Here is a 22,513-nt window from a genome sequence, read left to right as displayed (position 1 = left end):
TACTAAAAGATCAATAAATGCAATGCATCAAAATGTATAATAGTTTTTAAAATAATATAGATTGATAAACCTGAAGATGATGTCATAAAACATCGAAACATGTCGTCCAAAAACAATAATAAAAGCGCTGAATAATATAATGTCGTACTACGATAAAGGAGCGCCATATAATATACTTTATACTGTAAATGTTATAATATTTTAACAACATTATTTTAAATAAGTTTGTGTATAGACTGTGAAATAAATATATGTATACTCTCTCTCTCTTTCTCTCTACAAATTATCAACTGGTTTAAGAAGGTCTTCTGCTTCCTACCACCATTCATTACAATTGGTCATATTCTTATCTTAGTACAAATGAATCCTGGTTATAGTGTGTTCATTACATCACATTTTTTTACATAACTTATTCACTTATTAATCACATAATCATTTTCAAGCAATATGCATATAGGTATCATACTCTAGTGTTTGTGTAGGACATTGCAACTCAGTTCTGTAACTACTAGTTTCGTTCGCACGTAACAATTCCAATGGTTGGTGCACCAAGGAAAGGATTTATTGATCAAACATAATTAAACTCATGGATCCTAAAAAAATAAGAAAAGGGGAAAAGACGTATTCCAAATTAGCTTTCTTTCTGTTAGTCAAGTCATCATCACGTGACATTTGAAACGTAAAAAAACCCAATAATAACCTGATCTGATTGACACAATCTAAGTGCCATCTTCGCTCTCTACGAACGGCTTAAGCGACCTTTTGTTAAATCGGCCACGAACTCTCCCGTCTTTATCGGCTATCTCATACGTGTAAAACGTCATCGACATATGTCACGACAAATCCAGCGGTATCACCACCCAGCACCAGCTGTAGAACTCTAATAAAAGCTGACATGGAATTTTTATATCCATACGGCGTACGTTTATATTGATGGACTGTTGATTCGAATAAAAAGGCAGTGTAAGGCCTAGACGCTTTCTTCAAGGGAATTTGCAGAAAAGCAGAACTCAGATCTATGGACGACATATACCTAACTCCATGAAATTTCTGCAAGAGTTCGTGTAGCGGAGGAGTCCTAGCCCTGTCTGGTACGGTTACGTCGTTAATCTTCCTGGCATCGACACATATCCTTGGCGCTTTACCTTCCCTGGGGACAACGGTAAGTGGATTCAAGAATGGCGAGTCGGATACTTCGATATTATCATCCCCCAACAGCTGACTTAGGTGTTCCCTAACCACCGGTCTCAATTTAAACGGTATAGGCCTAACCTGACCTACAATTGGCTTATCATCAATGAGCTTGAACCCATATTCAAAAACCTTACAACGGCCTGGCCTGGATGTTAAGAAAGGGGCGTACTTCATTAGTAGATCTATCAAAATAATCTTCTCACTCTCCTTCAAATAACTATTACCACCAACCAAATTCGAGATTTCCGCTTCACCAATAGCACCAGGATCGGGACATTTGTTATCTACATTGCGAGTACGATCAGGAATCAGCTGCATACTCTCTGGTCTATACCACATTTCTTCATCAACCATTTGCCTATTTCCCAGGCTACCTCTAACTTCAATAATATCCACACAATCCTCCTCATCAGTAACATGGCATTCGCGCCGTACATGAACATCATCAACACAAAGCGAACTCCGCTCGAACACATTAGCTTCACTAGCTATAGATTCATCTAAATCGTCGGGACTGCTTAAACTTACTGTGGTCTCAGCTGTTCTAGATGGACTACCGTACCGGCTGTACCGAATATTGCTGCACAACAAACCGTGCTCTACCTGTTCTACTTCGCGAGCTTCCGTCTCTATATTCTGGCCCTAAAGTTATAGTCCTCCTTACTCCACCCCGGGCATACTCCATACACTTACTATTAAAATGAAGAACAACGCCGTGTAATGAACAAAAGTCACAACCTAATATCATATCTGACGCTAACTGGGACGTTACCAGAAACACATGTTCGAACTCATCCTCTCCTAACTTAAACTCCAAAAAGGCCTGGTTCCTAACTCGTTTAGACTTCGTTCCAAAAGCATTAATGTGTACCAAATTCTGAAGTGGCAAAACCAAAACGCCTACACCTGCCGTTACTAACTCATTGTAAGCTCTCTCTGACAATATGCTGGCCTGTGTCTATGATGCTGCTAATTACCATGTCCCGAACAGAAACTTCTACACGCGGGCAATTACTCAAAACAGAATCGTTGATACTACAAACAACCAAAGTTTCTGCTTCTCCTAGGTCCGAATCATCATCAGGATCCTGAAAAATTAAATATTCTGCCGAATTAGAATCTTGAAGATTGCTGGATGCAAAGTGGTGACCCTTAACTGAAATACAATCGGACAGAAGTAGGGTCGCTAATCTGTCACCTAATGGTTTTCCGACGCTGGGAGGGAAGTGACATTATTCTGTCTGTTATTGTCCTGGCTTCGATTCACAAACTCACTCGCAGAGGGTTCAAATTGCGCCGCTCGACCCCGTGTTGCTGGCCTTCCTGTGATCCATGCCCGTGGAGTGATCTCCAATTACGGTTGCCGTTCCAACGATTGTAGTGTGACCGTTGCTGAACATACCCTTGCCTAACTTGTTGACTCTTCGGCCGTGTCCTATTGTTACTGCTGCGATCATTTGCGTTTCCGTGCGACCTGTCGTGGCCCTGATTTTGCAAGGTACCGGCTGAGTTTAACCGCCGTTGTCCTTCATGCATTTCAATCCCTTCAAGACGCTTTAGGAGATCCAAAGCGTCCTGAATGCAGGTTAGCTGAGCGGCAGTGAAGCTATTTTGGACGTAGATTGGGAAATGAAACTTCACCGCGTCTATAAGTTCGACATCTGGCATCTTGGGTTCAAGATAGCTCGCTAAGACTGCATATTTTAGGAAGTGCTCAGACATAATTAGATTGCAGCCCTTCTGATATCGGTCCTGATAAATGGAACACTTAACAATACTTTGTTTATTCGCGGACCAAAAGTTTCTTTTGAAGGCTAGTTTGATTTGTTCATAATTTTGAATTTGTGGAGCTACAGCAGACAACCAATCGACTGCTATAGGATCGGTGATCGACTTGAGCGCTATAGCGAGCTGGAATCGAGCGAGACACCCCCCCCCCCCCCCCCGCTCTCATGACGGTGAGAGACCTCTGACGGACCGCACAACACGATCCTCCACACTTGCTCCTAAAAGCACTTCTCTGTCTGTCGTAGGCAGAGTCGAGATCGGATATTAACCAGATCCCCAAACATTCTGCCCAGATGGCATAAACACGACTTCTAGCTCTTAGGGCTGAAGTCCATCCTTGTTCTCGGCAAGTGGTGTTAAATCTTAAAGAAAGGTTTTGACATACTGGAAACACACAGAAACAAATAACAAAACCAAACTAATTCCAGATGAGCGGTTACAACTTACATTTGCTTGTACGCCATGGCAATGTTGGACACTAATGCAAATGGCCCCGGACGCACTTCTCTGACCCAGCTGTTGAGTGCGTGGGGCCGAAAAAGCGGGGCCCTACTGTATCAGTTTCCAATGCTTTGGTGCTTGCTTCTAACTTCTGAACCAACTCCTCCCGAACTTGCTTAGTATTTTCTGTATGTCCACCCAATCTATCATAGAATCACCAGAATTACTGAAGTTGCACTTCACAGCTGTAACATTGGTGCCTGTAACTGAAACCTGTGGCAGATTGATACGTGCCATTTGATAGTAGGGTTTCAAACTCTGTTTCTTCTGAATGATAAAACATCAACAAATATTCCTTTACAGGTAAGACACTTTGTGGAGTTGCAACTTTCCGCATTGTCACAGTTACTACATATGATATTCATACAATCCTTATAATAACTAAGTTTTGTCAATTTTGTAAAGGCTGCAGGTCATTTTTATATGCATTTCATGCACAGTGTATAAAATGCAGAGTTTTTTTCCATCCGTCTGTTGATGTCTGTTCTCTGAAAGCAGGCTCTACTCCCCTACTATATATACCGGGTCTACGATTTATGACGCTGCAGTCGTGCTTGGATTGTGTGGTCGGCCGGCGATCTGTTGTGTGCGGGTGTTGTGCGCGTTCTTCCGGTGGGTCAGCGGCGAATCAGTTTCAGTGCCGCTAGTAACAGCGAACTACGAATATTTATCGTCATTAATACATGTTATTACATTAATTGTTCTTACCTCAAATCACAAATGCTTAAATAAATACAATAATTGTCTATACTAGATATTATTTAAGTGGTACACATCTCCACCTCTCAACCCTCTACACAGTCATGAGGGCTCTCCTCTTTCCACTCATACATTGGTGCGGTCACACGGACATTGTACACGAGGGTGGTACTTTGGTCCCACCTCCCTGTTACATGAGCACTGATAGTTTGGAGCACACAATATGTCACTGGCACACCGAGGGGGAGACTTGCGTTCCCACCTCCCTGATTCATAGACACAGGTCGGAACACACTACGTCGCTGACAGCGTAGTAGGCACCTTGGCAGAACAAAGGGGGGGGGGCGTATCAGATATTAAACTGATAAGAACAGATTAAGGTTAAGGGAGTGAGCTAATGTTTTAATACAAAAGGTATATGGTTGGTTAGAGATGGAAATAGAGATTGAGGCGCCGCTGACCACTCTTTATAGTACAAGAATGCCGCTGCGTCGTTTAAAGTAGATTTGTCAGTGCAATGCCCGTGCCGCCGGGCAATGGAGTCATCTGCCACATCTGTTCCCGCCATATCAAGCCAGCAAGAGCAGATGCCGCCATTAGACAGCCGCATCTGCTCTTATCAGCCCAACCCCGCAATTAAGCTGATAAGAACAGATTAATTTTATTTAGAAAATGCTTAAAATAAATACAATAATTGGTAATATCAGACATCAATTAGGTGGTACACTCCTCCTCCCTGTTACACGAGTACTGACAGCTTGGAGTACGCAATATGCCACTAACACGCTGAGGGGGAGACTTGCCAGCAAGAGCAGATGCCGCCATTAGACAGCCGCATCTGCTCTTATCAGCTCAACCCCGCAATTAAGCTGATAAGAACAGATTAACTTTATTTAGAAAATGCTTAAAATACATAAATACAATCCTCCCTGTTACACGAGTCCTCCTCCCTGTTACACGAGTACTGACAGCTTGGAGTACGCAATATGCCACTAACACGCTGAGGGGGAGACTTGCCAGCAAGAGCAGATGCCGCCATTAGACAGCCGCATCTGCTCTTATCAGCTCAACCCCGCAATTAAGCTGATAAGAACAGATTAACTTTATTTAGAAAATGCTTAAAATACATAAATACAATAATTGGTAATATCAATTAGGTGGTACATATCTCCACCTTCCTCTACACACTCTTGAGGGCTCTATTTTTATTCATACTTTGGTGCAGTCACGCGGACATTGCACACGAGGGGGAGACGTGTAGTCCCTCCTCCCTGTTACACGAGTACTGACTACTTGGAGTAAGCAATATGCCACTAACACACTGAGGGGGAGACTTGCGGACCCACCTCCGTTGTTCATAAACACTTACAGTTTAGGGCACACAATATGTCACTGGCAGAGCGTAGTAGACACAGAACAAGGGGGGGGGGGGGTTACCGCTCCCCGCCAGAGAAGTGCACATCCACATCGTGCGCACCGTCGGGGTCGACTCGGCCTTCGGCGTATTGTCTGACCCCTGTTACATGCTCGACGTAGATATCACTACTCCAGCGGATAGCGTCTGTGCACATTAGGCGCCACATCAGATGGCTGTAGCGGCGCCCAAGGCTCAACTGACTGATGAGCCGCTCGTTCGCCGGGTCCCATCCACCCAGCGCCCCTACGAGGAATGCATCTACGACCACATCGTAGCCCTGCTGACGCAGGTGGCTCGCAATGTGGTCATATTTTACCCTCTTACCATTCCGTGCAGCTTCAAATGCGGCATACCGATACTCAAACAGCGTAGCCACATCGATAATCGCGGCGGTCTTTTCTGCCTCATAAAGTGGTCGGGCCGAAGACCGTCGTTGAAGCCTGGCACGGTCTGATTCACGCGGACCGTGGTCCCGCTCGAAGGCTTGAGCGCCTTGACAAGCCGACCAAGGACCGCGTTGTGATGGCGGCGAAGTGCGGCTTACAATGGTTCAAGACGTGCGGCAGGGTCTCGTTTTCGTACCCACACCTGCGGCCGGTCTTCACCCCGTTCCCCCAGCGGCGGGACCCGTTGAGTGGCACACAGTCAAGGCGGGCTCGTGCACGAACCGCCACTCCGCGAAGCGAGTAAAGTCCCCGCTCCGCATGAAATGGTTTGGCGGCGTCGAGGCACTTGTCACCGCGTAGACTTTGCCCTGATCTGGCTTATTCAGCAGGCGTTGCCTAAAATAGCCCCTGATGGCGTTTGTCAGAGCGGTCTCCGCATCTTTCGCAAGCAGTTTAGTTCCGTTGACCATCAGCTGGGGCTGCTGGTCGGCGTCCAGGGCCCATCCCACGTTCATCTTCGTCCTGATGTGCCTGGTGGCAGTCCGAAGGCGAGTCCAGGTGTTGGTGACCTCAACGCTCTCGTGGGCGAAGTCCCCTTCCATGCGACCATTGAGGTAGTCCACCAGATCGAGTGGTTGCACGGCGCGTGCGCCGCCCCACTACGGCCCGTAGCATTTCGTCGCAGAGTGGCTGCAGCGTAGCTGACCGCAGCAGGCGGAAGCCGTGGACGAGGTGACTCACCTGAGCGAGGAGACTCGTGGGCAGGAGGTTGACTCCTCCCATTTGGTGGCTGAGGTAGAGGGGTTCGGCTCCCGCGTTTCGCGGGAGGTTCAGTCACCTCTTCCCTGCGGCTTTTAGCTGATTGTCGAGACCCACGAGCGCCTTCTTGCGGACTACCCCGGTTCTCAGGTGAAAGGAGAGACAGGGAAGGATGAAAGTGCATACCGCATCGAACTTCTGCCTCGGGGCGAGGAGTGACGCGTCCACTTTTGCGATGTTGGCACTCATCTCCGCTATGGCTTCCTCCGCCGATGGAGCAACGTGGTACCCTGTCGGGACGCCAAGATGTTTTTAGAGATAGGACTCGGCCAGGACATCAGGCGTTTCCCCTTGGATGTGAAAGGTGGATGGCACCGTCTCTTTCCGCCTTCCGTCGATGTGGAGGGTGGCGCACTTACGGGCGTTGTAGGAATTAGGCTGCGCTGGCCTTTGGCTAGGATGGTCGGGTATGTGCTGCATTGTGCATTTGTTGGGCGATGGATGGGTAGGGATTTAGCAGTGCACGGGATGAATTGTACACTACGTGAGTTCAGCATTGTCTTGACTGACCATGGGCTGAGCTTGGGTGGGAATGAGCATGGGCTGTGAGTGGGTGGGCATGTATTGGGCTGGTCATGGATGGGTATGGATTGGGCATAGTCATATGCTGGGTTGTGCATGAGCTAGGCTTGGGCTGGGTGTGGGCAGTGCATTTGGTATACTTCATAGGGTGGGCACACACTGATCTGGACATTAATTTGGACTATGATCGATCGATTGAATTATCGTTTATTTATTACTTTATTAATGGAACATAAATTAAACGGATTGTATAGATACTCTCACGTCAGTCAATACCGAATAAATCATAAACAATTAAATTCGAATATTTTCCAGCAGTTAATGCAGACAATATTGGACCGGTACGATTGATCGAAGAACAGGTTGAAATCTTCCATAGGTAGACTTGGTTGGCACTTCCTATTGACCGTAGAATTTCAGAAATAATAATGGTTGAAAATATTAACAGTCTTAAGTAACGGGAAGTTGATATTACTGCTGCCATCTACTGGAATATTATTGAATGGAATAAATTAAATTTAATCCTTGAATATCTTGGAAATCATGAGTGGAGTGGAGCTACACTTCTTTTTGAACAGAGAGAGGTACTAATAAATAATAAATAATGTCTGCTAATGAGAATATATTAGTAATAATTCTAATATATTTTGTTGTACCAAAAAAATACTGATGAGGAAGCTGCGGCCTGGGTAATAAAATATTGTGTTGTAGTGTTTATTTTATTACATCAGTGGAATAAACACAAACCCCATTCAAAATATAAATTGAAGGACACGGAAATTCAAATGCTTGTAAATAGTGTAGTTAATAGGAAGATATTACCGTAGTTTGGACAAATTACGAGTGGTTTAGATGTAATTGGACAGTTATGGACAGGATTCGACAAGTTTCGGCAGCTTTCTACAGTTCTCAACAGGTCTACGCAGGTTACAGATTGTTCGTATAATCTAGTCGTTACAACTTTACCACTTTATGAACACATTCGGAGAAACAGACATGTTTTCACAGCTTTCGACTAGACTCGACAAGTTTCAAAAGGTTTCAACAGAATTTAACATGTTTCGAAGTCTCTACAGGTCTTAAATTATAGCACATTGCATAAACTACTTAAGAGAGGTTTACTACGGTTTGCACATATTCCGAGACATTCCGACATACTTGGACAGGTTAAGACAGCTATCGAAAAGTTTCGAGAGGTTTCAGCAGATCTCAACAGCCTTCGACAGGTTAAGAGAATTTAGAGTTCATTCATCTACAATAATCATGACAAGTTTACAAAGGCTTGGACATATTCGAAGACGTTCAGATATGATTGGATACGTCTCGAAGGTATTCAACATGCATTAGCAGACTAAATACGTTACATAATGTTCATATAAACCACCCTTAACAAGCTTACTTCTGTATATAAACACTTATAGCGTCTTAAATATGCTTCTTCAGGCCTGTAGGGGAGCCCAGGTCAGAACGGGAAACTTAGTTTTTGGAGGCACGTGGAAGAGACAATAATAAAGACAAACACATTGAGTAACCTTGTGTGAATTTATTGTATATTTGAAATTCATTATGAGTTATTTGTTTAGTTCTAAGAGTTACAGTTTTTTAGATATTAAATTCTTTACAAGAATGTAACATGCCCCATTTTGCCCCGTACCCGGGGCAAGATAGAGCATGATTGCTATATATTTGAAAAGTTCTAAGAAGACAAGAATTATTTAATAATTATGACGTGGGATATAAAATGATTTAGTATCCAATGTAAAATATCGAAACTTTACATATTCATAATCTAATAAGGCCTACGACAGAGGCACACATGTGCACCTCCATCATCGTCACTATCACCAACTGCATATGAGTTATGGGGACCAGAATGTTCATTACCACGTTCTCAAGATCCCATCATTCGACCGTTCTCACGTAAATTATTTTTTTCTAAATTCACTTTTAATATTATCCTCCTATTTGCTTGGTCTCTTCCCTTCGGTTTTCAGATTAATACTTCGCATTTCTCTTATATTCCTTGCGTACTACATACTCCGCCCACCCCATCGTATGGTTTTATGCTTCTAACATATTAAATTCGGTCCACGTAATGAACAAACCAATGAATGAAACAAAAAATGTCTAAAACCACATTAATGAGAAGAAACCAATTCACTCCTTTTTGCAATGTTCGTATTTGCAACAGGTACAAAATCAAAAATAAAATGGCTATGATGAAGCACATTTTCTCGTCCTTATAGCTCGATTAGTGAACAATGGAATTTATGAAACACGAACCTCACAGCTCAGTAGTTCTTTTATACAGTACGCCACTACAAGAAGATTGTCCTGAACTACGCTGTCACCCAACCCAAGTTTAATACCACGTTCAATTTGCATATTAGATTACAGTTACATATGAAGATTATAATTACAAAATTGAAACATGTGTTGAAAGCATTCCGAACCCACTTATCAACAACGTACTCCCTTTCATCACATTCCTAGACAATCTGACGACTGACGAGTGACTCCATTGAATTTCCAAAATTATTTTGTACTGCAGCACTTGACACGTCTGTTAACTGCTCCATATGACTGCGTCCGAAAACATTGTTCAGCAATAAACACATTGCATTGTTGAAAACGTAATTTCTTACGTAAACCGCCGAATAAAGAGATCGGAATTCAAAGAAACCGCTTCAAACAACGCGGCCTCTGTAGGGAGACGATGCCAGTGTTGCCACAGCGCACGGCAAAATGAAATTTCTATCCCACGCTTAAAAAATACGTGACTATTGAGGCATATTATAATTGGAATACAAGAAAAGATTACGCGTTGTTTTTGTTAGTGAGAATTGTGGAGAAAGTAATCGAAACCTCGATACACAAATCACATAATAAGAGGTAAAAGCAGGATAAAAATACTGATCACAAAATCGCAAGTTCTTACCTACGGCGTACACACTGCCCTGGAAAGCGACGCAAGACAGGCCGCTGCGTGGGGAAGACATCGGTGAAATGTTTGTCCATTCGTTCGTCTGTGGGTCATACACCTCTGCTGAGGCCAAATATTCTTGGCCATTCATTCCACCAACGACGTAGATTTTATCTGTAAAGAGAGACCAGCTCTATGACACAAATGTTATAACATGTTTGAGTTGTACTAAGTATAATAATTGTACCGATCCGTACATAGTACAGATGTGGGACAATTTGTAGTTGTGAATGCATTTAATGTCCTAGCAACTGTAAGCAGACGAATTTCTATGAAATAATTCCTGTTGGTCTGTTACTGGATCTTACTGCGCTCTATCACCTGCAGGTGTAACTGGATTCTATCTCGTAGTTCTGATAGCGTCGCCATTATTCATTAATTTAATCGGTTCTGTTTCACAAGATTCTCTTTACCATTGAGTGCAGTCGCACTTGCGTCAGATCGCCGCGTGTTCATAGAAGCGATCATCGACCATTGGTTCCTCCTGTAGTCGTATCGCTCGGCCGTTCTATGTCGACGCTTGTCAGTGTAGCCACCAACAGCGTACACCAGACCCTCGAGCACTGCCACACTGACGTACGCTCTGAAACAAAAGAGTACAGACGTTGATATGCTTCACGCTCCTCAGGCTTTGACGCTCATTAGTTGCTCACACAAACAGATTCGCTTTCGCAGAACTTCACTCTGCATTATCTACTGTTGAATCGTAGCTCAAATGAGTTAGCAAGAAAATCATATACTTAAAACCTGGAGAAACTAAGAACGAAATAGTAACTGTTTTCTATTCGGGTTTTAACGAAGACCAACACCGATGCAAGTGCATTTATTTACACTGTACTGAATGTTTCTGTATGTGAGCGGTACAGGTTGTAGCCATTGTACACATATATTTCTTGACGAGCAGAACAACTATCAGCTTTTCAAGAAGGACGGAGTACGTTAGTCTGTGAGTTGTGTCTTACCTGCGGTCATTCATGGGCCCCACCTCGCGCCATTTCTTTGTAACTGCGTTGAAGCAGCTGACTGAGTTCAAGGATTTAAAGCGGTCAAAACCACCGATGACGTAAATGTTATAACCGACTACTGCGCTGCCATGGTGGACTCGCGGTCCCATCGGGTCTCCCTCTTCCATCTACAACAACGACATAATACGGGCACACGTATAATTATTTTGTTCGTGAGGTCCACCAAAGTTTAACTATTTACCTAAGATTCTGGAGAACTGAGGGAGCAGAGGTCGAATATGCTACACCGTGCTGGCTGGCCCGGCCTACCGCACGCGAGAAATGTCGTGAGAAGCAATGGTGGAATTGACTAATGTTTTCTTGAAGTCTGTAGGTAACTGATATACTGCTATTCTACTCCAGTGTTGTCTCTACTCTCAGACGAATGTGGACTATGTTATACATTTCTGACATATGAGGCTATCACGGCGATGAAGACAGCTGTTGTCGATAGGGGTTTTAACGACGCGAAGCTGAAGGCAGTACGTTCCACCGAAAAAATGAAATTACTTATCATTTCAAACGACGTTACCACCCGAATAACGAACATTCTCGCTACTCAATACTTAACGTAATTTATAATGTTCAAAATAACAATGATGGACAACAATAATTTCGTTTGAGGTCCAAACTCACCAGACAAGTTGTTATTACATTTCATGTAGGACGTTTGTAATAAATGTCGTATGTGGCGAACAAAATTTATTTTGTGGACTCCAATTTGAACACATATTTCACATACGAGAAACGTTTATTTAATTTATTTATTCGGTTTAATTCTCGTGCCTGCAACTTATTTTTAAAGAACGTTCCGATCCAATGGAAATAAATTGAGGCGAAAAAATAGGCAAAGAGGGTTCAAATACTTGTAATGAAATAAGAACAACAATTATGTGGCAGAAATAAGCAAAGAGAAAAAGGTTTTTTGTGCAGATATTATTCAAAAAGGAGCAGTTGTTTGGCACTCACCTTAATCCATCGGTCTGCCTGCGTGTCGTATGTTTCGATCGAATCAGTGACAATTTCCGTGGTCCATCCTCCAATAACAAAGATAATGTCATGAGGGATTCGCGGGATGGCAAACTTCGGAGTCCGATATTCCCCGTCGTACGCCAAGATTGTTTCTGACTCCTCCAGAAACTTCAGCGTCTCGATGATAACGGGTTTGCATGCATCATTTTCTCTAACATATGGGTGATGTCTTACCTGTTTAACAGTGCAATGTAAACCTTATGAACATTTAAGAAGAGACAGTATGAATTTTTGGATGTTTCATTACAGACGAACACAAAATTTTGGTTGGGAAAACTCACTGAAAGAGATTATGGGATACACAGGAGAAGACATTTTCTGCTTTACGTAATGTCCCGCTAACAAGTGTACAAGTTCCAGAGAGTAGGGAGAACAATGTTAAAATCGACCTTAAGGAATTCTATTGGAAAATATTTCAATTGCAAAATACAGACGTCAGTAACATCTATATTTTGAGTTGCATTCAAAAAATGTATATGTATTTACTTTCTCTCCCATGCGAACTGCTTGTTTCGACCGTCTTGTGTTGATAACTCTAATTCATCGTCAAAATGATGTAGCGTGGAAAGAAAGTTATGAACAATTAATTCTATGGTGAATAAAAGGTAAAAGGATGAATAATTAGTTGTTTTGAATAATACATGCATGAATGAGAAGCCAAGGGATTATATGTACCTAATGTTTGAGAACGTAAAGAAAAACGGCGAAGCGGCTGTATTTAACCAATAACTAAGAAACCAAAGTCACCTGGGCATTTGTGACCCAGCAACCTTTGCGAGCATGAAAACGTTTAGGTCCTTATGAAAAGTTCCAGTTACCGTTGTAAGATTTTAACAAAAATTCAAATGTCAACACATTCTATTACAATCCATAGGAAATAAAGAATAATGACATTCTGTTCAGACATTCTCGGATTGTTACTTGCAGAAGGACTGGCGCAATTTTTGCAATTATTAATTACGAACGCGTTTGAAAGTGGGTTTGGATTTGCGTGCTTTCCCTGCATGTAAACATTTACGCTTACTGAGCCGTACTGACCTCTTCGAGGAAGAAATCTTCGTCAAGCAGTCCCAGCCTAACGTTCTTCATGAGCTCTGCTGTGTGTTCTTTTCTGTTTTCTGCGTTGTGGTCGATCCACCGGATCATGCAGTCCCACGCGTCTTTCTCGTCATTCACGTTCAGTTCTTCCGCCCCAATAATCGTCTGCAGCTCCTCTACTGGTAGTTCCGGCACTTCTTCGCTCTGCTGATACAACTGAGCGAAGTGGCGCAAAACGTAACGACGAGCGTGAGATTCAAGGTCGACGCAAAAGTGACACCTGTTTGCAGCGAAAATGAGATCGGCTCATGAGCTCCTTCGCAATCTCGACGAAGTGAAACACTGCAACTAGAACTGGATTCCGAAGTGTCCGCACACCACAGAACTTTACCGCCATCTTTTACCAAAAACCCTTTGAAACCCGGATGAATGAATGAGGAGGATAGAACGTGGAGACGAAGCATTTAACTGGGGGAAAGGGGAAAGTTTACACCTGTGAAGGTCCCTAGGCAGAGCCCGCTCGTCCTTCCGGTAAAGACAGGTTGAAGAGAATGCAAGACGTTCGAAACTGAAAGAGGCAGAGAGATGAAAAATAGGGCAAGGTGAAAATTTGAGCAGAGGATCTTACTGCATTCGATATGAATTTTTATTCCGGCATTAACCTTACGAGGTCGCCATTTGGTAAACATTTTTGGTTCGTATGGTGGAAGAGGGGATTTATGGCGGTATTTTGATATTGATAATGGCAAGTCTGTATGAGAGTCGTGCAGAGTCAGCCACAACAAAATATATAGTCATCCCTCACAATAAATATACATAATGCATACAACACGTATTAAAAACAAAATGAATTTCAGAAAAGGCTTCTGCACTATGTACCTCAGGGGCAAGGTTTGTCCCAGGTACATAGAAGTAAACACCTGTAAAACTGTGAATAGATCTACCAATAGACCTGACCAAGAGCACATTGTCACATTCTCGGCCCTAAGTTCAAAGTGCCATCTCTGACGCAGCACGTGGCTGGTCTCGGAATATTAAAGTTGCTTCTTTAACGAAGGTTAGCGTCCCAGAAAATGACCAATGAATATCAATTACCTTGCGAGACGCATGATCCCGATGCAATTATCAAGGTCCAACGTGTTCTGCAGAAACTGACAGCAGAGTTCAATAACGCCTAGCACACGCAGGTAGTCGGACGTTAAGAGCAGCTGACACACGTTTTCATGATTAATGTCTACCTTCTTTGTATAAATGTAACCCAGTATCTGATCCATGATATCCGAGCTGACTCCGTGCAGGAGAACGTCAGTCTGCTCGTCGGCGTGCAGTGTCGTACCGAAGAGGTTCCTGGAACGTCACGAACCTGCCGTTAATAATGTACATATACCCAGGGCTTCTGCTCGCCTGAAGCGGTCTGATGTTGAGGAATACGAACAGAAATTCATAATAGTAATTTGCATGAAATTTAATTTCTCTGTAAAATTTACGTAGTCAAAAAGTAATGTTAATTTTGTTAACGTCTGTTGTGTAATGAATGTACCTTTGCTTTATATGAATACTTTTCATATGTTATGTATGCACGCGCGCACACATAGATTGAAATATCGAAGGATTTTAGGTTCCCACAGCGGTGAGTAAGAAGATGGCTGTCAGACTTCACGGCGCTACAAACGAGAAGACAGCCATCTTAGTAACTGATGATTTAGGGACATCGCATATATATCAGCATATACCTCAGGCTTGCATTACACTGATAGATCATTATTGTACAAAGCGAAGGCCCCCTGAATCAGAGTGTTCTGTCACAAATCACTTCCCGATATACAATGGAACGTATACGTTAGTGTTTGTACATTGTGGCAACTGCCCCATAACCAGGGAGTAATGGCGCAACAATCCAGAAGAAAGCCATCTGCATTCTCACCGCCGTGAGAACCTGACATCCCACCACAATAAACAAATTACAACATATAGATAGCCGTGTAAAAAATTCAGGTTTCTGCAACAAAAAATGATGTCATATTTCACATTCTAATTGACGTCTGCTACGTCCTGAAGTCCTATTAAGCCCTAATTTCACGCGTTAACAACTACATCAGTAACCAAACAAACCTGAAATATTCGCTACACATCGAGAGAATCACTCTGTGGACAGGAAAATCTCTACCATCTTCCAACTTCAACACCGCGTCACACAGAGAGTTCTTTTCTCTCAAGCCACTCAGATAAGACAACGCTTCGGTGCACATGCACTTGCTATCTCGCAGAGAACAGCAGCTTCCTTGCTTTACTTCCATTTCCTGAAAAACAGTACATTGTTATAACAGGGTTTTCTTCTTATTGACATGCTTGCTTATCAACTGAGAGTGTCTGACAACACGGAACTAAGAAAAATATTTGGTCCTGCCGAAGAATGTGTAAAAGTACACAAATCGCAGCTTTATAATCGTAATTTTTTCTCAGGTGATAAAATTAAGGAGGATGAGATGGGTGGGGCGTGTAGTACACATAGCAGAGGCAAGGAATGCGACATTTCTGTCGAAAAACCCGAAAGGTAGAGACCATTTTGGAGACCTAAATTTTAGTGGAATAATAATATTAAAATTGACACTAATTAAATGGAGACTGAGGTTATGGACTGACTTCATATGCCTCAGGATATGGTCGGAATGCGGGGCGTGTAGTAATCTTGGTATTCGAATTTAGGCTTCCATAAAAAGCAATATATTTGATTAAACGAGCAGTTAATAGATTCCGAAGCAGGGCTTGGCTCCGTGGCGACAGTTTCTTTCTTGGTTGTAGAAATGCATATCGAGACTTAATACGATTATAGCAATAGCTAAGGAGAACCTCGAAGCTCTACATGTGAAAAATATAAGAAATGTTATGTCATAACCCACGTTTTTCATTGTTCACTCCATGTGAAAATGTTGTAGAGTGTTCAGTATCAATGCGATACAGTGCAATACATTTTTATTAAGATTCTGGGGTACTAAACACGCCTTACTATTTAAAATTTTAAATTGTTAATTGTTTACTAGAACATTATTTTACCATAAATAATGCCATAAACTAACAGAAGTCAGTCTCGTATTATTTGAAATTGTGTAAGAAGAAATACGAGGTTAATTTTCTTACAAGTGTTCATAAGTATCAACGAAAACATGTAAATATGTTGAAAAATGATAATAAAAATAACTCGAAGTCCGCCCGCAATAAACAATTGAATAAAAGTTAAATGGAGAGAGTGTAGGACAGTATCACGAATTTCTTAATAATTCACATATCTTACCCTATATTTATTCCGAATGATTTTCAACAGCACAAGTGTATCTCGTCTATGACGCACTTCTACAAACGATTCACAGATCAGTTCCTTCCACACTAACGAAAGTCGATTGTTGACTAATGCAACAATGCCGACGAAAACTATGACGTAACAATTAATAAAGGAATGGGGTGCATTAAGGTTTATTCAGGATATTATACTGTGTGTATAAGAAATGAATGAAGAACCTTATGGCATGCTCAGCCAATATTGTTGCAGGTGTGGTTTAAAAATTCCAATACTTTTGTTACATTGTTGTACACGCAGGTGTTCATATAAAAGCTGACCATTGTTGTTTCATATTTACACATTATTGGCAGTTGAAAAATAAAAAAATAATTACTCTGTTATAATTTGGTTACATTGCATCCTAAATGTAAAAAGTCAAATCTTAGTATTAAATGTTTTCTCTGTAAGGAAATTTAAAAATGATGAGAAGAGGCATGAAGAAAGAGTTGCAATTTCATTTGCCCTTATTTAAAAATAACGCCAGGTTATTTTACACTTGATTACTTTTAAAGATGATTTTTGAGGGACTCGAGCGTTGATGAGCCCATCGCCCCTGCCCCAAGGAAAATGTTTCAGGGGGCCGCATGCGACCCGCGGGACGAATGTTGTGCAGGCCTGGCGTAGACAATGGTAGTGTATTTGCCTCTGAACTTTTCCAATCTATATTAATATATATTATATATTATTATATATATATATATATATATATATATATATATATATATTGTAACGTGGGTCGGTATACAACCTTGATTGTCAACCCTTGATTTCTTCTGGGGTCTGCTACCTCAAATCCGATCCGATTGTAATCTTGGTTGGATTGTAAGAGACCACAATGTCTTCCAGCACTAATGAATTTAATCAACTAAAACGTCTTTTACAGCACAAAATAATCTCGTCTACAACACACTTCTCCTACAAGCGATCCACACTTCAGCTCTCTTCGCAGTATTTCTTCCACACTCTCACCTACTACACTGCTCTCAAAGCCAACCAACCAACCAAAAAGCTAACTGAGGGCGGAGGCCTGCGCAAGCGCAAGCATCGTCCCTACCTAGGTGAAACCATTCCTGCGCTCAAGGCGCATTGCTGGAAATGGTAAACGGTCTTAATATAAAAAAAACGGTAATTTTGCTAACGCTAACGGGGTTTCGTCGTGGCGGGAGCCTCGACCATTCAAACTGGGATCCGTTGCTGCTGATGGGAGGTTATCCCGTCAGGCAAGTTGTCCAAAGAAATTTGGTTGGTTGGATCTCTGGGGTTTGAACCCAGAGAGGGAGGGGCCGTTTCGGCTGAAGGCCTCTGCGGCGTGGGGGGAAGATCATTTCAGCTGATGGCCTCCATGATCGGGTTCGGGGGGGAGGGTGGCGGGCCGTGCCCCTATTAAGTTATACCCTGGCATTCGCCTTACAACTGAGGAAAAGCACGGAAAACCTCAGTCAGGGTAGCCGAGTAGTCTAACCACTCGTTGTGCTGACTTGGCCGTCTTTTGGGGACGGCCTCGGCTGGCCTGCTGAACATCGGTCGCCCTCGGTTGCTCTTGGGCGACCTCTGGCAGCCCTCGTTCGGCACGAGTCCCACTGGACACAACCAAAAAGCTAACTGAGGGCGGAGGCCTGCGCAAGCGCAAGCATCGTCCCTACCTCTCTCCAGGCTGTGCCGGGGGGCTCCGGAGCCGGAACGACTCCGACTCCACTCGAGTCCGGCTGTCCACTCTCACTCCAATCCCTCGCTCTCAAATCCAACCAAACCAACCAAAGAAGCTAACTGAGGGCAGAGGCCTGCGCAAGCGCAAGCATCGTCCCTACCTAGGTGAAACCATTCCTGCGCACAAGACGCATTGCTGGAAATGGTAAACGGTCGTAATATAAGAACGGAAATTTTGCTAACGCTAACGGGGTTTCGTCGTGGCGGGAGCCTCGACCATTCAAACTGGGATTTGTTGCTGCTTATGGGAGGTTATCCTGTCAGGCAAGTTGTCGAAGGAATTTGGTTGGTTGGGTCTCTGGGGTATGAACCCAGAGAGGGAGGGGCCGTTTCGGCTGAAGGCCTCTGCGGCATGGGGGGAAGATCACTTCAGCTGATGGCCTCCATGATCGGGGGGAAGGGTGGCGGGCCGTGCCCCTATTAAGTTATACCCTGGCATTCGCCTTACAACTGAGGAAAGCACGGAAAACCTCAGTCAGGGTAGCCGAGTAGTCTAACCACTCGTTGTGCTGACTTGGCCGTCTTTTGGGGATGGCTTCGGCTGGCCTGCTGAACATCAGTCGCCCTCGGTTGCCCTTGGGTGAACTCTGGCAGCCCTCATTCGGCACGAGTGTCTTCCGAGTTGCCGAACTAAGGGGTTCCCCACACCAGCTAACCTCGAGTCAAACCTCTCAGTTAGTGCTCTGATGTGGTCGGCAAAGAAAGGGACCCCCAGATCCTCATGTATTTGCCTGTTACTAACGTACCAGGGCGCGTTAGTAACAATTCGAAGACACTTGGATTGCAGAACTTGCAGCTTCTGGACGTGGCTGTGGGCAGCTGACCTCCAGATCGGGCATGCGTAATCCATTATGGGACGGATGAGCTGCTTATAGAGTAGTACACCGTTCCTGATTGACAGGCCACTTCTCCTATTGATAAGCGGGCCTAGCACACCTAATCGTTGCGCTGCCTTCTTTCCCACTTGGTTGACGTGCGCCGACCAAGTAAGCCCGGCGTCAAGGGTGACCCCCAGATACTGCGCTGTTTTGACCCAGTGGATCGGCTGTCCGAGGAACTGCACTGCTCGGGGCTGTTGGATGTGTCTTCTCGCGGAAATGAAGAGAACCGCGGTGCTCTTCGAGACGTTGATAGCAATCCTCCAGGCCCTGAGCCAGAGCTCAAGTCTACTGAGGTAGGTCTCCAGATACCTGACGAGAAGCGTTGGGCTACGGGACGTGACTACTAGAGCCGTGTCGTCCGCGTATTGTGCTAACTCGACGTGGCGGGACGGTGTGGGTATGTCGTTGACATACAGACTGAAGAGCACAGGGGAGAGAATTCCGCCCTGCACAACTCCAGCCCGCATGGTACGACGTGTGGACGTGGCCGACTGGAAGGATGTCTGGAATGTCCGGTCAGCGAGGTAGGAAGAGATGGTTTTCACCAGGTACGACGGGAAGTTGAGGACGGTCAGTTTGTATAGGAGGCCTTGGACCCAGACTGTGTCGAAGGCTTTGGCCACGTCCAGGAAAACCGCGCCGGTTAGCCGCTTCTCATCAAGGTTTCTGTTGACCCTTTCGACGAGGCGAGCCAGCTGTAACGATGTGCTGTGTCTGGGTCGAAACCCAAACTGCTCGTCGCGCAGCAGCCCGCGTTCACTGACCTCGTGTAGGACCCTCGTTAGTAGGATTTTCTCGCAGAGTTTGCCGACCGTGTCGAGAAGACTGATGGGTCTATAGGAAGAAGGTAGCGTGGGGTCCTTCCCCGGCTTCAGTATGGACACCACTCGAGCGTGTTTCCATGCCGAGGGGAAGTGTTGCCTGCGAAGGACCGCGTTGAACACTTTCGTGAGAAAGGTTACCGCGCGTCGTGGAAGATGTTTCAGGACCCTGTTCGGTATACCGTTGGGGCCCGGAGCCTTGCCAAGCTTGAGTCCCTTGATGGCCTGGGCGACCTCCGATGGACTGGTTAATTTTGGTTCATTTACAGGGGCATACTCGTATGCTCGCATCGCCTCGTTAACCATGTCAATTGTAGTCAGGTCCGACGGGTAGTCTACCGGCTGGAACTGGACCTCAAGGCTGTCGGCTAGGGCTTCTGACTTCTCGGGGTTCGAGAGAGCCAGTCCTCCCATCACTAAGAAGGGGGGCGACGGAGTGGGGACTCGCATCACACGCTTGGTCATTTTCCAAAGCGACTGGTCCTCGCAGTCCAAGGATTCGAGCGTGTCGCTCCACTGTTCGTTCCGCCACTCGTTGAGACGATAGGTCACCGACCTCTGGAGTCGATTGACCAGGGTCTTAAGAGCGGGGTCTCTTGTGACCTGCCATCGCCTCCTCAGCCGGTTCTTCAGGCGTATTTCATCTCGAATACTAGCGGGTAGAAGCGGTCGCCTGTCAATGCGGGGTCGTAGCTTGGGAGCGGACGCTGCTGTGGCTTCCAGGATAGCACTGGTCAGCTCCTCGACGCACTTGTCAATTTCTTCCTCGTCGTTTACCACGGGGTTCCCCGGTAGTCTGCTTTCGAGGCAAGCCTGGAATGCAGCCCAGTCCATTCTCGCGAAGTCCGGGCGATCAGGCAGGTTTTGAAAGGACGATCGGCACGTGGTGTCGACGAGGACGGGCAGGTGATCAAATGCAACAATGCCAATAAACAGACGCAACAATGTAAACACAACAATGCTAAACGCCTCAATGCCAATAATAATACAACAATGCATGAATACAACAATGTCAGTAAACAGTTCAACAATGCCAACCGCAACATTATTATATTAAATCTTGTCCGTCTAATCACAATAAATTAACATTTAAAATATTTAAAATATCAAATGATGTTCTTTATCGAAATATTCGATTTACATTAGACCATCATTTTTCACGACATGTTTCAGTTCGTAAAAGAAATATCTTCAGGTGTATATAATTATATAAAGATTCAAATCAATAATAACTTAAATACAACTTCTATATATTATTTTAGCGTACATTTTTATCAGATATCAAACGATGTTCTTTTCCAGATTCCATTTTAATAACATACTCGATGTTGTTCTGTATATGTACATTATGCTCAATATGACTTTAGTGTGGGTGAACGTTTTTTGTTGTTTTTTGTATCAGCCAGAAATGAAAGTTGTAGAGGAGTTACATCTGTCTGGAAGTATTGCCGTGTTTTCCAATCTCTTTTTTCAAGGAAGGAATGTGCGACTGAAATCCTAATTATCTCATTTTGTTTATAATTCCTCTCACAATCGAGACTTAAATCGCTCCTTATTTTCAAACTTTAACAAACAGCCGAGGGGTAGCAAGGGGTGGTGATATGCAACTCATAGCGTCTCCTTTCCAATTGCCATCCTGACAATCACGTGGTGCAACCTGTTCCTACTAACGAGTCATGGAGGAAAACACCTATTCCATTGAGGGTGGGGAAATACCACCTCATAACGCCTATCTAGGGGCTGTAAGGTAGTAACCCTGCTACATACCGGACTTATCCTGTGAGTGGCTGGTAACCAATCCAGAAGACTACTAATTAATTACTCGAAGAAATCTCAAGAAAGAATGCCGGACGGATTTTACTTACGATTAACTTCTTAAAAGTTGCAACGTGGAATTTTCGGGGTATTACTAACAAAAGAAAAATTAGAATTGTTAAATAGGAAAATAGATATCGCAATCATGACGGAAGAAAGAAAAGAATAAAGCTCAAAGGAATTAAGAAAATATATAGTTTTACTCGAGGGTACCAGAAGAAAACAGGGCACCATCAAGCGTTGCAATATTTGTTGGGAAATAACTTAAAAATTAAGTGCTAAATTACGAAAGGATATCCGCAGAAATTGTAAAATTTAGTATAAAAATTATGACATAAACTAAGTCAGTTATTGGTATTTATGCACCATTGGAAGGAAAAGATTTAGAAAGAGCAGAATTTTACGACGAAATTCAAGAAGTGATTGCAGGTGATTTTAATTAAAGAATTGGAAATCAACCTGTTTGTGGATGCACTGGCTCATAAGAAGAACCAACCATAAATAACAATGGGAGATTACTAATAGACTTCTGTCTCTTCAACAATTTGAAGATAACAAATTCCTTCTTC

General features: G+C 43.7%; 2 protein-coding genes across 2 annotated transcripts in view; one reads left to right on the top strand and one right to left on the bottom strand.

The window, feature by feature from the left end:
- The window catches only part of LOC147872172 (ribosomal protein S6 kinase beta-like), a 353,544-nt gene that overhangs the window by 103,042 nt on the left and 227,989 nt on the right, over nt 1-22,513 (top strand). The gene's annotated exons all lie outside the window — the stretch shown is intronic.
- LOC110831739 (kelch-like protein 10) lies at nt 6,805-15,683 on the bottom strand. Its single transcript, XM_022068081.2, has 8 exons — nt 15,496-15,683; nt 14,479-14,730; nt 13,384-13,663; nt 12,283-12,519; nt 11,272-11,441; nt 10,723-10,892; nt 10,265-10,423; nt 6,805-7,034 (listed from the first exon to the last, which is right to left on the bottom strand). Exons 1-8 carry the CDS (start codon nt 15,678-15,680, stop codon nt 6,820-6,822), a joined length of 1,668 nt encoding a protein of 555 aa, XP_021923773.2. The 5' UTR covers nt 15,681-15,683; the 3' UTR covers nt 6,805-6,819.

This window comes from Zootermopsis nevadensis, unplaced genomic scaffold (assembly GCF_977971745.1).
Source record: "Zootermopsis nevadensis isolate Lab colony 2312 unplaced genomic scaffold, Znev_1.0 Znev_ptg000030l, whole genome shotgun sequence".
Lineage (NCBI taxonomy): Eukaryota > Metazoa > Arthropoda > Insecta > Blattodea > Termopsidae > Zootermopsis > Zootermopsis nevadensis.
Note: the sequence above shows the minus strand (reverse complement) of the source record. Positions and strands in the feature narration are given on the sequence as shown.

Excerpts from the sequence above, each read along its gene's own strand:
- LOC110831739 (XM_022068081.2), bottom strand. The coding sequence starts at position 15,680 with ATGGAAGTAAAGCAAGGAAGCTGCTGTTCTCTGCGAGATAGCAAGTGC. Across the intron at positions 12,520-13,383 it reads AAGATTTCTTCCTCGAAGAG|GTAAGACATCACCCATATGT; the intron begins GTCAGTACGGCT and ends ACTGTTAAACAG. Across the intron at positions 10,424-10,722 it reads AAGTGCGACTGCACTCAATG|ATAAAATCTACGTCGTTGGT; the intron begins GTAAAGAGAATC and ends CTCTCTTTACAG.